Source organism: Neolamprologus brichardi, chromosome 9 (genome assembly GCF_056152115.1).
Source record: "Neolamprologus brichardi isolate AB-2024 chromosome 9, ASM5615211v1, whole genome shotgun sequence".
Classification (NCBI taxonomy): Eukaryota; Metazoa; Chordata; class Actinopteri; order Cichliformes; family Cichlidae; genus Neolamprologus; species Neolamprologus brichardi.
This window is the reverse complement of record NC_142112.1, coordinates 1,738,633-1,751,222: the sequence shown is the minus strand read 5'-3', so window position 1 is coordinate 1,751,222 and position 12,590 is coordinate 1,738,633. Positions and strand designations below refer to the sequence as shown.

Sequence of the window (12,590 nt, the reverse complement as noted above, 5' to 3'; positions counted from 1 at the left end):
AATATATATATATATATATATATATATATATATATATATATATATATATTATATATATATATATATATATAAAATATATAATATATTATATATATATATAAATATAATATATTATAATATATGTATATATATATACATATGTGTGTGTGTGTGTGTGTGTGTTATTGTAAACATTCATTAAAGTCTCTCACTGTACTAAGAGTAACTTATAAGTATATTACTCATATGGGTAGGCAGCCAGCGTCTGTAATACAAAAACTGCTCAGCTCGGCCAAAAACTCCCTGAAATCCGACATGTTTCTTCAGTGAGTTCATTCTGAGATTAAAGTCGTTTATGTCAGATTTCTGCCTTTTTCTCTGATCGTGTTTGATGACCTCAGTAGTTCTAAAGTCCAAAGCTGATCAGTACTGACTGCTAACAGACTGGACGGACTAGTATAGACCTTTATGTGTTCTGAGGAACATAATAACATGACAGTAAACATGAGGGTTAAACGGCAGCATACACTGAACAGACGTGGAACATCTACTTAACCGGACTCCGGCTTCAGTCTGCGCATGCTCTCTGCGGTCGCCAAACCTGGGCTGTGGACGCAGGGAGGGATAGAGAGGGCAGCGAGAGAGCGAGCGGCGATCCAATGAGCAACATGTTGCATTTTCTATGTCTTCTTTTCCACGATGCACTTTAGGATTTCAATAAGATGCGTGTGTGTTTCCAGATAACCAGTTTCCTTCTCGCCGTAAACTTTTACAGCCGGCCAGTGCGAGCTCAGGGTGAGTGTGTGCCTTATGTTCTTAAACTCGACCAACTCAGATGTTCGTCTGTTTAATGCTGTGCTGAAAAACCTCTGACTGTGTTTATTCAGTGACAACTGGCACCGCATTCACCGTAGAGATGAACTAACACTCCGCTGTCTTCATACTCTTACAGCCGGACACTTTAATGTTGGTGAATGTAGACACCACAAAGTCGTCATCAGGTTTTATTCTGAAACTTTAAAGCGTGTAAACGTCCAAACGTGTTATTGTGGTTCACTGTTGATAAATAACAAAGTTGTACTGGTTCACACTGCGAGCTACCGCCCACCGAGGAATGTGTAAGTGTGGAAATAACGGTTTAAACACACACACACACACACACACACACACACACACTTGGAAAGTTGGAGCTCCACAGTGATTGGAGATTTTCCTACGCGACAGTATTTAGTGGTAAATGTTGGGCGATCATCTAAATAACATGAATATCGGTGAAAGTATTGAGGCGGACGTAGCTTCACCCTCCTGCGACGCGACGTATCGAGTTGACGTCTTGTTTTAAATACACAGAAGCCTCCGAGCTTTTAAGCACAAAGATCAAAGTTAATATAAACTCTTTCCCAAACGTATCCTTTGGTCATTTATGAATGTTTGCTTTCAGAAGAGCAGATTTGTTCCTGCGTCCGGGTGAAGGACGGAAACGGGCCGGACATAGCGGGTCGGGTGGGCGAGTTAAAAGGGATCGACGCGTTTAAGTGTATATACAGAGCTGCTGGGAAGAAGTGTGTCTGTGTTTTATTTATCAGACAAATCACTGTTCAGCTCGGCTTCTATAAATGTTCCCGACACGCGTGTAACTTAAATAAACAAAATGAAGTCGTGAGTTAGGTCTCTGTCTGTGCGCCGCAGATGCTGTTTGAATAAAAGAAAGATGTAAACATGAATGAAGAGCAATCATTAATGCTTTTCATCAACTCTGTGGAACTTGGTCTTCTCTAAAGGGGCTGTAGCAGTGTGTGAGCTGGAGCGCTTTGATGTTCAGCACATGGGAGCAGGATGTGGATTTGCTCTGGCTAAATGTCTGTTTTTTTCACCGCTTGCACATCTGTCCTCAACATGAAAGAAACAAAAGACTCAGATCCTCGTTCGGGTGCGTATTGTTGGGCAGGCCGGCGACAGGAGTAAGGCTCTCACCATGTGTCAAAGTGATGTTTTCTTCGCACTTTGTGTAGAGATTCCACACATTATTTTTGCTCTGCTGAGTTTTTTGCGAAATTTCTCTCGTCTGCTGGCTCGATGTGATTCAGTTGTGGAGGCTAGCCACGAGAAACGCATCTGGAACCAATTTGAGTCCACGCAGCCCGAGGGGAAGAGGAGGGATGTAAATGGCAGCCCTTCTCTTTCCATGTCCACTGTGAGCAGACGTGAGTCTCCGAAGCTTAATTATAGTTTGGTGAACAGCAGATTAAAGTGGAGTTGCGTTTCTTGGCCGGGGTTTGGGATATTGCTGAATCGACTCAGAAATAGACGTTTTCATCCAGACAGAAAAACATTTTTTGCTTTTTGTCAGACTAAAAAATTAAAGATTAAAAAAATGAGAAAGAAATCCAAAAAAATTATAAAAGTAAACAAGGTTTGATTTGAGTTTAGCAGCAACGATCTGTTCTCAAAACATGCAGCAGGAACGATCGTTGTATGTTGTATCGATCCTTTCCCTGCCGCTTATCCTTTTAAAGGCTTGCGGGGGTCTGGAGCCTATCCCAGCCAGGTGAGAGGCAGGGTGGACCCTGCCTGTGTCTATATGTCAGGTCGGGTCTTACACTCCACCTCTCTGGGGACTCCCAGGCCCTCCAAAGGCCTCTCTCCCCTCACCACACTCCCTGCCGGTGACTGATGCCCTCAGGGGTCGGTGCGTTGGTGGTTCTTGGTGTCCGGGGCTGGGCGCTCAGGTACCAGCTCACTCCTGGTGGCTACTTGGCGGAGCCTGGTGCCTGTTGCTCTGTCAGGCCTCTTCTGGGGCAAAGGGGGCCCTCGGGCCTCTACGTTATAACTTTATGACAGCATATCATACATTTTTCTTAAAACCCTCACTTTGATAGTTCCAGCATTCCCAGTGTTTGGACAGAGATTGCTGACCCCCGTACTTTGCTCCCCAGAGACGTAGTTGAAAACACATTGCTATCAAAGGCAGCAGCAGCATAGCTGTAGATTGTAAACACACATTTTCAGCACAAGAATGAATCTCAGAGCAACACATTATGATGTTCATATGTCGGGTGTCATTAAACACCATTTGGTTAGCAGCTGTATTGCAGATGCACCTACAACCAATTTCTGAACTCTTTAAAAGTTGTATTAATGACTTTCATTTTGTGTAGTGACTTTGCAGCAGTGCAGGCAGGAGGATTTATTGTTGATTCACTTGCAGACAAAGAATCCAGCTTCAAGGTGCATCTGTGCATCTTTATGCTTCAGTAATCAGGCTGAACAGCAAGTCTAAAGACAAGCAAGCTACTGCAAGGCAACCTAAACAATTCAAAACAACTGACATGCTCACAAAGTGAAGCGGTCACCAAAAATACACACTACACCCTATTTATGTTACCTTAACGAGTGAAAGTGTTTCCTCTTTACTAGCTGAAACGTGCCAGTTGTAACTCCAGGAGCAGACATGCAGTTATCCTACATTAAGTCATGATTCCTGCCTCCAGTAGGAAACACACTTTAGTAGGAAACACACTTTAGGGGCCTTTCTTGGTCAGCAACTCTTCCCATTCCCGTCTTGTCAATGAAAAGCCACAGAGTCATAAAGTTGTGCTTTATGTCAGACCACTTAGGTCTTTCCTACAGTATTTGCTGAAGCAGGTATTCCTCCATGAGAGATCAGCCATAGACTGGAGCTCAGCAGTGACGTGCAGATGGGATCCTTTTGAACTTCCCTTAGGAAGGAGGGAGGAAGATGTCTTTTATAAGAAGAGATGATTGGGGGCAACGTTCCCTGTAATGTTTCATGTGTCTGAACACACAAACTCCCTGAGCTTGGACCACTGTGAGCAGCAGCAGACGTGTGCACTGTGGTCACGCCAGCATCGAATCATCCAAGTTACATGTTTATTAAAGTAATCAAATTACAGCATTTATGTTAGACTACTTTTAATTAACTGCTTTAGCCCACTTACAATGAAAATTTAAAACAAATCTTGTTCATGACCTGTGTAGCATGTTAACACTATTGGAAGGAAAAATCACTTGAACTCCAATTTTGAAAACAAAACTTTATTTTTTATAAAAAAATAAAGCTCTGACTGTATGATGAGTCTGTGGTCTGGGAGAGAGTCTGTAACTCTGTCTGCAAATACAGTAAATAATGACCAATGTTGGGCAATTAATTATATAGTTACTTCTTCAAAAAAGTAACTGAGTTTTGGAAACAACAAAGTTTTTTGCAGCTGTTTACCTAAAAATGCAGCCAAGGCATTTTTTAAACAAACATTTCAAACTATTTACAGAACAATCAGCTGTTCTGCATCAAATCTGATGTCACACAAATTATTTACTCCAAAAATAATTTCTGTCCACTATGAGATGAAGGAGAACAACAGCCTGATACCTGCAGGCCTGACAGCAGCAGATGTGTCACTGCTGTAACACCTGTAACACTCAGCAGTCGCCTCATTGTTCTGACACACAACACAACTATTGACTACACTACACACTAACTACACACTAACTACACACTAACTACACAAGATTAGGTGGCATCGTTCTGATCCCATACGGGAGCAGCCAGTCACTGACTAAAACTGCAGAACAGAGTTGTTAACGTATTTATTTTAATTTCAATTCAGGTTAGATTTTTTTTGTGTGCAACACAGATTTATTTCTGCGCAGAGACGTGGCAGCAGTGCGCAGCTTAGAGGGAACAGTGATTGGGGGTTAATGGTTCTAATCATTGGGGTCTTCACATGGCTTAGTGATTGTTGTTGGCGCAGACAGGCCCTTCCACTGCTGCTCTGTTTTTTGCCACTTTCAGTTTGCTCCATGTCTCTTCTGACTGTTTCTCCTCATATTTAGACGAGTTAAGTACCAGCTTTTATTCTTCAAATCATCCTGGACTCTGTGGCTCCATTAGAAACTAGCCGGCCTAAAGCTGAGCCTGATGACAGAAGCTTTGCTGTCAGAAGGCAACGTCACCGAGCAGAACATCGGTGGAAAAAAAGATGTCATTTCAAAGTTTAAACCACTGCTGGCGTCACAACCAAACATGTTGCAAATAGGATTTCTGCCGACAGTCATAACTGTGCTCGTGTGTTATTTAACACTTTTGTTCTGAATACTCCACATAATGTCTGTTTGTACGCCTCTCCAGCCATCTTCAGTGCTTATTGAAGATGTTTCCACCACCAGGGCTGGTATCACAGACCCATCTGTCCCTCTGTGATCCTGTCCCTGACGACTGTTTAAAATAAAGTTTGCTGAGTATAGGGCAGTCTGTTCTTACCTTATTAGCAGCAGTCTGTTCTCTGGTGAGGTTCCTGCAAAATGCAAATGTGCAGCAGTGCAGCCACTGCTTAAGAAGCCTGGTCTTGATCACGCTGTCCTGGCTCATTACAGACCGATTATAAGCTGCAGTTCTTTTATAATGTTTTCTAAATATTTAGTTGAAAAATATTTTCCAGATGAGCATCAAATCTGCATCAGTGAGGGTCTCTGACAACATCCTTCTTGCGTGTGATTCTGGTAACCACGTTGTTCTGGTTCTGCGTGATTTAACCGCTGTCTTGAACAGTAGACCAAAACATTTTAAAATCTCGATCACATCACTCAGTGGGCACTTAAATGCTTCAGGTCTCATCTGGCAGAACTGTGAACCTTCTCTATTCTAAAGGCTCAGTTTTAGGGCCACTGCTCATTTTGTTATACCTGCTGCCTCTGGGTCCTTAGCTTGGTTGGCTTTAAGCTTTTTACATTTTAATGAAAAGAAAATAGAGGTGGTGTTTAGAGCCAGTGGTCCCTGTCAGCCCTCCTCTGTTGACTTGGGACCAAACCAACAGAAGTATATTCTAAACCTGTTATTACTGAGCTTGTTATAGGTGGAAAAGTCAAATCAGAGCTGTGTTCAGTTTTTATCATTTAAAGCGATTGGCAAGGATGAAAGCGCTTCTTTTTAGGCAACACTGGCAAACTGATGACAGTAATTCACTTTATGTGACAGTCAATCAATCGTTATTCTTGCAGCTGGTTCAAAATGCAGCTGCATGACTTTAACAGGAAACAGGAACTCGTGAAGGAGAGCACATCAGCCCTGTTCACTGCACAGTTCATTTTAAAAGTCTTATATTTGTTTTAAAATGTTGTCACAGTCTTGCTGCACCTTTCCTCTCTGAGCATCTCCATCACTACATGGATGTCAGATTCTAAGGTCAGCTGACCAGCTGTACCAAGATCCAGGAGGAAGCTCAGAGGGGGCGGGGCTTTCTCTACTGTTGCACGTTAGCCCGGCCCCTCACTGTCCACTTTTTAAAAAGCATCTTAAAACCCATTTTTATTCGTTGGCTTTTGACCTTAGCAAGACTTCACTTTTCTTTTAGTTATTTTACCTTTTTAATTGGTTTGTTTTATATCTTATGCATTTTTATTTTGTAGTCCCAATGTACAGCACTCTGTGTCTGTTGTGTTAATTTTAAAGCACTTATATGGCATGGTGTTGTATGGTATGGCATTATTGGATGTGTTAGCGGTTAACATCTGTTAACTACAGCTTCCACTCAACAGAGAGCATCTTGCAGTCCCTCTTCATTAAGACTCTAAACCTTAACCTTTTACAGCTCTCATATTCAACACTTTTATTTTAGCTGTAGAAGCAGCAATAGCTGTCTCGATCTTTTCAATGCCTAAGGCTTTTCTTTGTGTCAAGGCGACCGTGGCTCAGGGGGTTGGGAAGCGTATCTGTAACCGGAAGATCGCCGGTTCGATCTGGGCTCTCTGTCCTGGTCGTTGTGTCCTTGGGCAAGACACTTCACCTACCACCTTCTGGTGTTGGCCAGAGGGGCCGATGGCGCGATATGGCAGTCTCACTTCTGTCAGTCTGCCCCAGGACAGCTGTGGCTACAACTGTAGCTGCCTCCACCAGTGTGTGAATGTGAGAGTGAATGAATAGTGGCATTGTAAAGCGCTTTGGGTGCCTTGATAAGCGCTATATAAATGCAATCCATTATTATTATTAAGGATGCTGCATATGCAAGCAGAACAGCACACTCTGCTTCCTCTTTCTGCTGTATGGATGAGATTTGATGAGCAGCTACTAGCTGAGCTTCTTGCAAAACTGAGACCTGATTTCTCTTCAGCCGGTGTAGCTGTCAGTGACACGCTGTCGTCTGGGCTCAAATCTTCTTGATGCTGATGTCTTGTTGTGATGATCCGGTTTTCAGTTATAAAGCCACTGAACTGCTCCTCTTTTGGACTGAACCAAAACATGTGGTCCACATTCTTTCCATCTTCTGGCAACAGCAACAGTACGTCATCGTTTGCACATGTGAATTCTTCATTTAGTTCTGAGAAAGTATTTAAATGCTTTCTCAGAACTACAGGTGGCTGTAGCTCAGGTGGCAGAGCAGGTCATCCACTGGTCGGAAGGTTGGTGGTTCGATTCCTGGCTTCTCCTAGCCAAATATCCTTGGGCATGTAGACTTGGGCAAGAATCCTTGGGCAAGATACTAACCCCTCTGATGCATTCGTCAGAGTATGAATGTGTGTGAATGTTAGCTATAAAGCCCTTAGAAAGATGTGCTGGTGTGAATGAGTGAATGCACAAGTTGTGTGAAGCGCTTTGAGTGCTCGGATGAGTAGAAAAGCGCTTTATAAGAACCATTTACCATCAACAATGTCGTTAGTCCATCAGTTGCATTAATTTTCAAAGTGGACCTTTTTGTGTTTATGTGCCTGCCCAGCTGTTCTTCCAGACCCTTCAGGGTTTACCTTTGTGCCCCCTTGTGGCCAGTCACACTACTGCAGCTTGGTTATCTGGAGCTAGAGTCTTGCATGTCTTCATCCTTTTACACAGCTTCTAATTTAACAGGTGTTCATGAAAACATGGTCTATGACACAAAGGCTCATTGGCTCATTTTATTAGAAGCTGAGTAACGTAATGAGGCAGAACACTCAGAAGCAGGATGGTTTTACTTATTGTAATGGCTTATCTTATTATAGTTCTCATTTTATCTTATACTTATCTTATAAAAAGGTGATCTCCAACCAGACTGAGAGGGTGACAAAGAACGACTCAAACACGTGTATTCAGTGGTTGAGAGGAGGGCAGTCAAAAACTCACGACCACACACTGTTTGTGCTTTAATAAACACACTCCTCACCAGCCTTACAAGGCCCGGTTGAATGGCTGCTGTCTCATCATACGTGAAGCGAGCAGTGTTCATACAGCCCGTAAGGTTACTCTTAGTTAGTGAGGTAAAGATATGAGGTCCATCTCAGTCCATGCCTGGGATTCCACAAAAAGTTGTAAAAACAAAGCGCATGCTGAAAGAGGACATCTCACAGATTGTGAAACTGCACGTTTCGTCACTCTCCAAACACAGTTCACTGAACCAGCAGCAAAAGAACGCTTCATGTTTGATCAACATCGTCATGAATTCCCGCTTACTTGGCTGTTTTGCTTCCACCATGAGAAAAATCACACTTCCTGCACAGATTTTTCTCTCTCCCAGTTGTACTTCAAGATCAGTTAACCATCAAAAATCTGTTTTCTGCATAATTCGCTTGCTTAATATGCACCAGTCTACCGTTGTGTACAGTGCTGTCGCCCACTGTCTATGTTTGTTTGTTTTTCTTCAAAAATGACCTCTGACAAGAAAGCCTCATTTCTGCTGTTCAGTACCGAAGAAACTTTTACAAATGATGCCACATTGCAAAACTCTTAGCCGTGTCTCTAATGAAACCTCTGTAACTTTGCTCTGCTTTACTTCAGCAGCATCAGGTAATTGTGTTCGTATGTTGATTCATGGTTTTCTTCAGTTTTTGATCTACTGCAGAACTGACTTTGTAAAGCCAGGCCAGGAAAATCTCCTTCATATTTGTCTGTCTCTTATCTTCAGTTACTTTGACACAAAGGCATCTGCTGTGGTGCTTACACCTTCGATGAAGTCCAGCCCTAGTGATCAGTCCCTTACAGTATGAATCACCTGTTGTTGTCACGCTGTATAAATAAAATTGAATGGAAGCATTTAAGATGGACAGGTCCCAGCAGGCCAAATGGAGTGCAGCTCTGACAGTGGCTGATTGACAGTAGACTTTCAGTTGGCCTAAAAGCGATTCTGGCAAATCATCAGTCGAGTCAGGAGGGGAAAGCAGTGCTTTACTCACATTGTATGCAGCGGCAGTGTGATGCTGCTAACTTCAACAGAGGATATAAGCAGGCTGTAAAAGGAACGCTTTAAAGATCTCCGCAATCCCACTGCCATACCCTTTGCAATGGAAGCAGAGTCTGGGGATCTCTTGGTTGCATGAGCTGGACGAGGTAGCCAGGGTAAGGAAAATCTGGGCTTCTCTTCTCAGACTGCTTCCCCTGTGACCTGAAACCAGATAAGTGGTGCAAAATGGATGCATGGATGCATGGATGGATGGATGGATGGATGCATGGATGGATGGATGCATGGATGGATGCATGGATGGATGCATTGATGGATGGATGCATGGATGGATACATGGATGGATGCATGGATGGATGGATGCATGGATGGATGGATACATGGATGGATGCATGGATGGATGCATGGATGCATGCATGCATGGATGGATGCATGGATGGATACATGGATGGATGCATGGATGGATGGATACATGGATGGATGCATGGATGGATGCATGGATGGATGCATGCATGGATGGATACATGGATGGATGCATGGATGGATGGATGCATGGATGGATGGATGGATGCATGGATGGATGGATGCATGCATGGATGGATGCATGGATGGATGGATACATGGATGGATGCATGGATGGGTGGATGCATGGATGCATGCATGCATGCATGGATGGATGCATGGATGGGTGCATGCATGGATAGATGGATGGATGGATGGATGGATGGATGGATGGATGGATGGGTGCATGGATGCATGGATGGGTGGATGGGTGGATGGATGCATGGATGCATGGATGGATGCATGGATGGATGCATGGATAGATGCATGGATGGGTGTTTCACATTAACCTGTCACCTCATCTGCACCTTATCTACAGTGGTTATCATACTTACACATTCGGCTGGTCATAGATAAATTAGCTCAGGTGTATTGTTTTGACTGGGTCCATAATGAGCTGAGATTATCCTCGTACTAACAAATTCTCATATCCCACTTGGTGGATTTAAATGTCGTCATGTTTACCGACACAGACATGCTCTGTTCCAAAGCTGAACTTTTAGCTGTTTGGTGGTGTTTTTGTCTGTCCTTCAGTAGACATCAGTAAACAATGGCATCTGGGCAGTGGATTAAGAGCCATATTAATTACAAAGAGTTCTTCCTCCTCTCTGGTGCTCCTCCTCTGGGTGTTGCCCAGGATGCTTTAGTCTATAGACATTTGTCAAGTAGAAATGTTGCTGTTCTAACATTTCACCCTCTGCTTGTGCCTGTACTTGTTATGTCATTTCCTGATCCATACACACATGATACACTCAAAAAGCAATGTATTAGACATTACTCATTACTTTAATTAATAGTAATGCAGTAGGTTATTTAATTACTTACTTGAAAAAGTAATTTGTTACACTACTCAACACATTACTTTGATTTTACTTAAGATTTTAAACTTTAGGGATGTGAAAACATTTACTGGTATGCTACAGATACAGCTCCTTTGAAATGACAGACTCACGCTGCCCTCCTATCATACTGACTTTGTTATTTTCTCTGTAGAAAGTGTGTACATATTAAGGGTGTAAAACTATTGCAGTGTGAACTTGTGCTTTTATTTATTTTATTTTTTTTGCCTGTCCCATTTGGTTCTTTAGCCGTCAGAATTGTTGTCTGAAGACCAACAAGGATACCCAATGGATTTATTTTGCCAAATGAATCATCATGGCATTGCCGTATTGGTCCATTTGATCGACCTTTGTTTTTATTATTTATTTTATTTTATTTTCAGTTGTTACAGACGGGACAGACATGAGTGAGGGATAGGAAAGGGAGAAAGAAAGAGGAAGGAAAAGAAAAACAGAAGGGGAGAGGGACAGTGAGAAAGGGGGAAAAAAAATATCTCCGGGATCACCTGTTGAGAGAAAAAGAATAGAAAACAAGCAAAAAAAACAAAGCAACATACTAAACACAACACCATCGCATTAATCTAGCTAAGTGTAAACAGCAGTAAATACTAAATATTGAATGTTGTTGTGCAGCACGCAGGACAGACAGCGCACAATGTGCTTTGAAGTAGCAGCCAAGAAAGGTGTGATTTGGATGCATGGATGGATGGAGTCCTATGACTGAAACTTATTTGAAGAGTTTCAGTCAGGTTTCAGAGTTCATCACAGCACAGAAACAGCTTTAGTGAAGGTTACAAATGATCTTCTTATGGCCTCTGACAGTGGACTCATCTCTGTGCTTGTCCTTCTTGACCTTAGTGCAGCGTTCGATACTGTTGACCATAATATCCTATTAGAGCGATTAGAACATGCTGTAGGTATTACAGGTACTGCACTGCAGTGGTTTGTATCATATCTATCTAATAGACTCCAATTTGTGCATGTAAATGGAGAGTCCTCTTCACACACTGAGGTTAATTATGGAGTTCCACAGGGTTCAGTGCTAGGACCAATTCTGTTTACATTATACATGCTTCCCCTAGGCAGCATCATTAGAAGACATAGCATACATTTTCACTGCTATGCAGATGACACCCAGCTCTATCTGTCCATGAAGCCAGATAACACACACCAATTAGTTAAACTGCAGGAATGTCTTAAAGACATAAAGACTTGGATGGCCACTAACTTTCTGCTTCTTAATTCAGATAAAACTGAGGTCATTGTACTCGGCGCTGAAAAGCTTAGAAATATGGTATCTAACCAGATTCTTACTCTGGATGGCATTACCTTGGCCTCCAGTAACACTGTGAGGAACCTTGGAGTCATTTTTGACCAGGACATGTCCTTCAACGCACATATTAAACAAATATGTAAGACTGCGTTCTTCCATTTGCGCAACATCTCTAAAGTTAGAAATATCCTGTCTCAGAGTGACGCTGAAAAACTAGTTCATGCATTTATTACTTCCAGGCTGGACTACTGCAATTCATTATTATCAGGATGTCCAAAAAACTCACTGAAAAGCCTTCAGCTAATCCAAAATGCTGCAGCAAGAGTACTGACAGGGACTAGAAAGAGAGAGCAGATTTCTCCTGTTTTGGCTTCCTGTTAAATCCAGAATTCAAAATCCTGCTCCTCACATACAAGGTCTTAAATAATCAGGCCCCATCTTATCTTAATGACCTTGTAGTACCATATTACCCTATTAGAGCACTTCGCTCTCGCTCTGCAGGCCTACTTGTTGTTCCTAGAGTATTTAAAAGTAGAATGGGAGGCAGAGCCTTCAGTTTTCAGGCCCCTCTTCTGTGGAACCAGCTTCCAGTTTGGATTCGGGAGACAGACACTATCTCTGCTTTTAAGATTAGGCTTAAAACTTTCCTTTTTGCTAAAGCATATAGTTAGGGCTGGACCAGGTGACCCTGAATCCTCCCTTAGTTATGCTGCAATAGACGTAGGCTGCCGGGGATTCCCATGATGCATTGAGTTTTTCCTTTCCAGTCACCTTTCT

The 12,590-nt window shown here is 42.5% G+C and overlaps 1 protein-coding gene across 1 annotated transcript in view; it reads left to right on the top strand.

The window, feature by feature from the left end:
• The first annotated feature begins 579 nt into the window (after positions 1–579).
• reck (reversion-inducing-cysteine-rich protein with kazal motifs) overlaps positions 580–12,590 on the top strand; it is a 67,422-nt gene continuing 55,411 nt past the window's right edge. Inside the window, exon 1 of the mRNA XM_087845805.1 lies at positions 580–774. Coding sequence (XP_087701931.1) covers positions 702–774 — 73 coding nt within the window. The 5' untranslated portion in view covers positions 580–701. The remainder of the gene's footprint in view (positions 775–12,590) is intronic.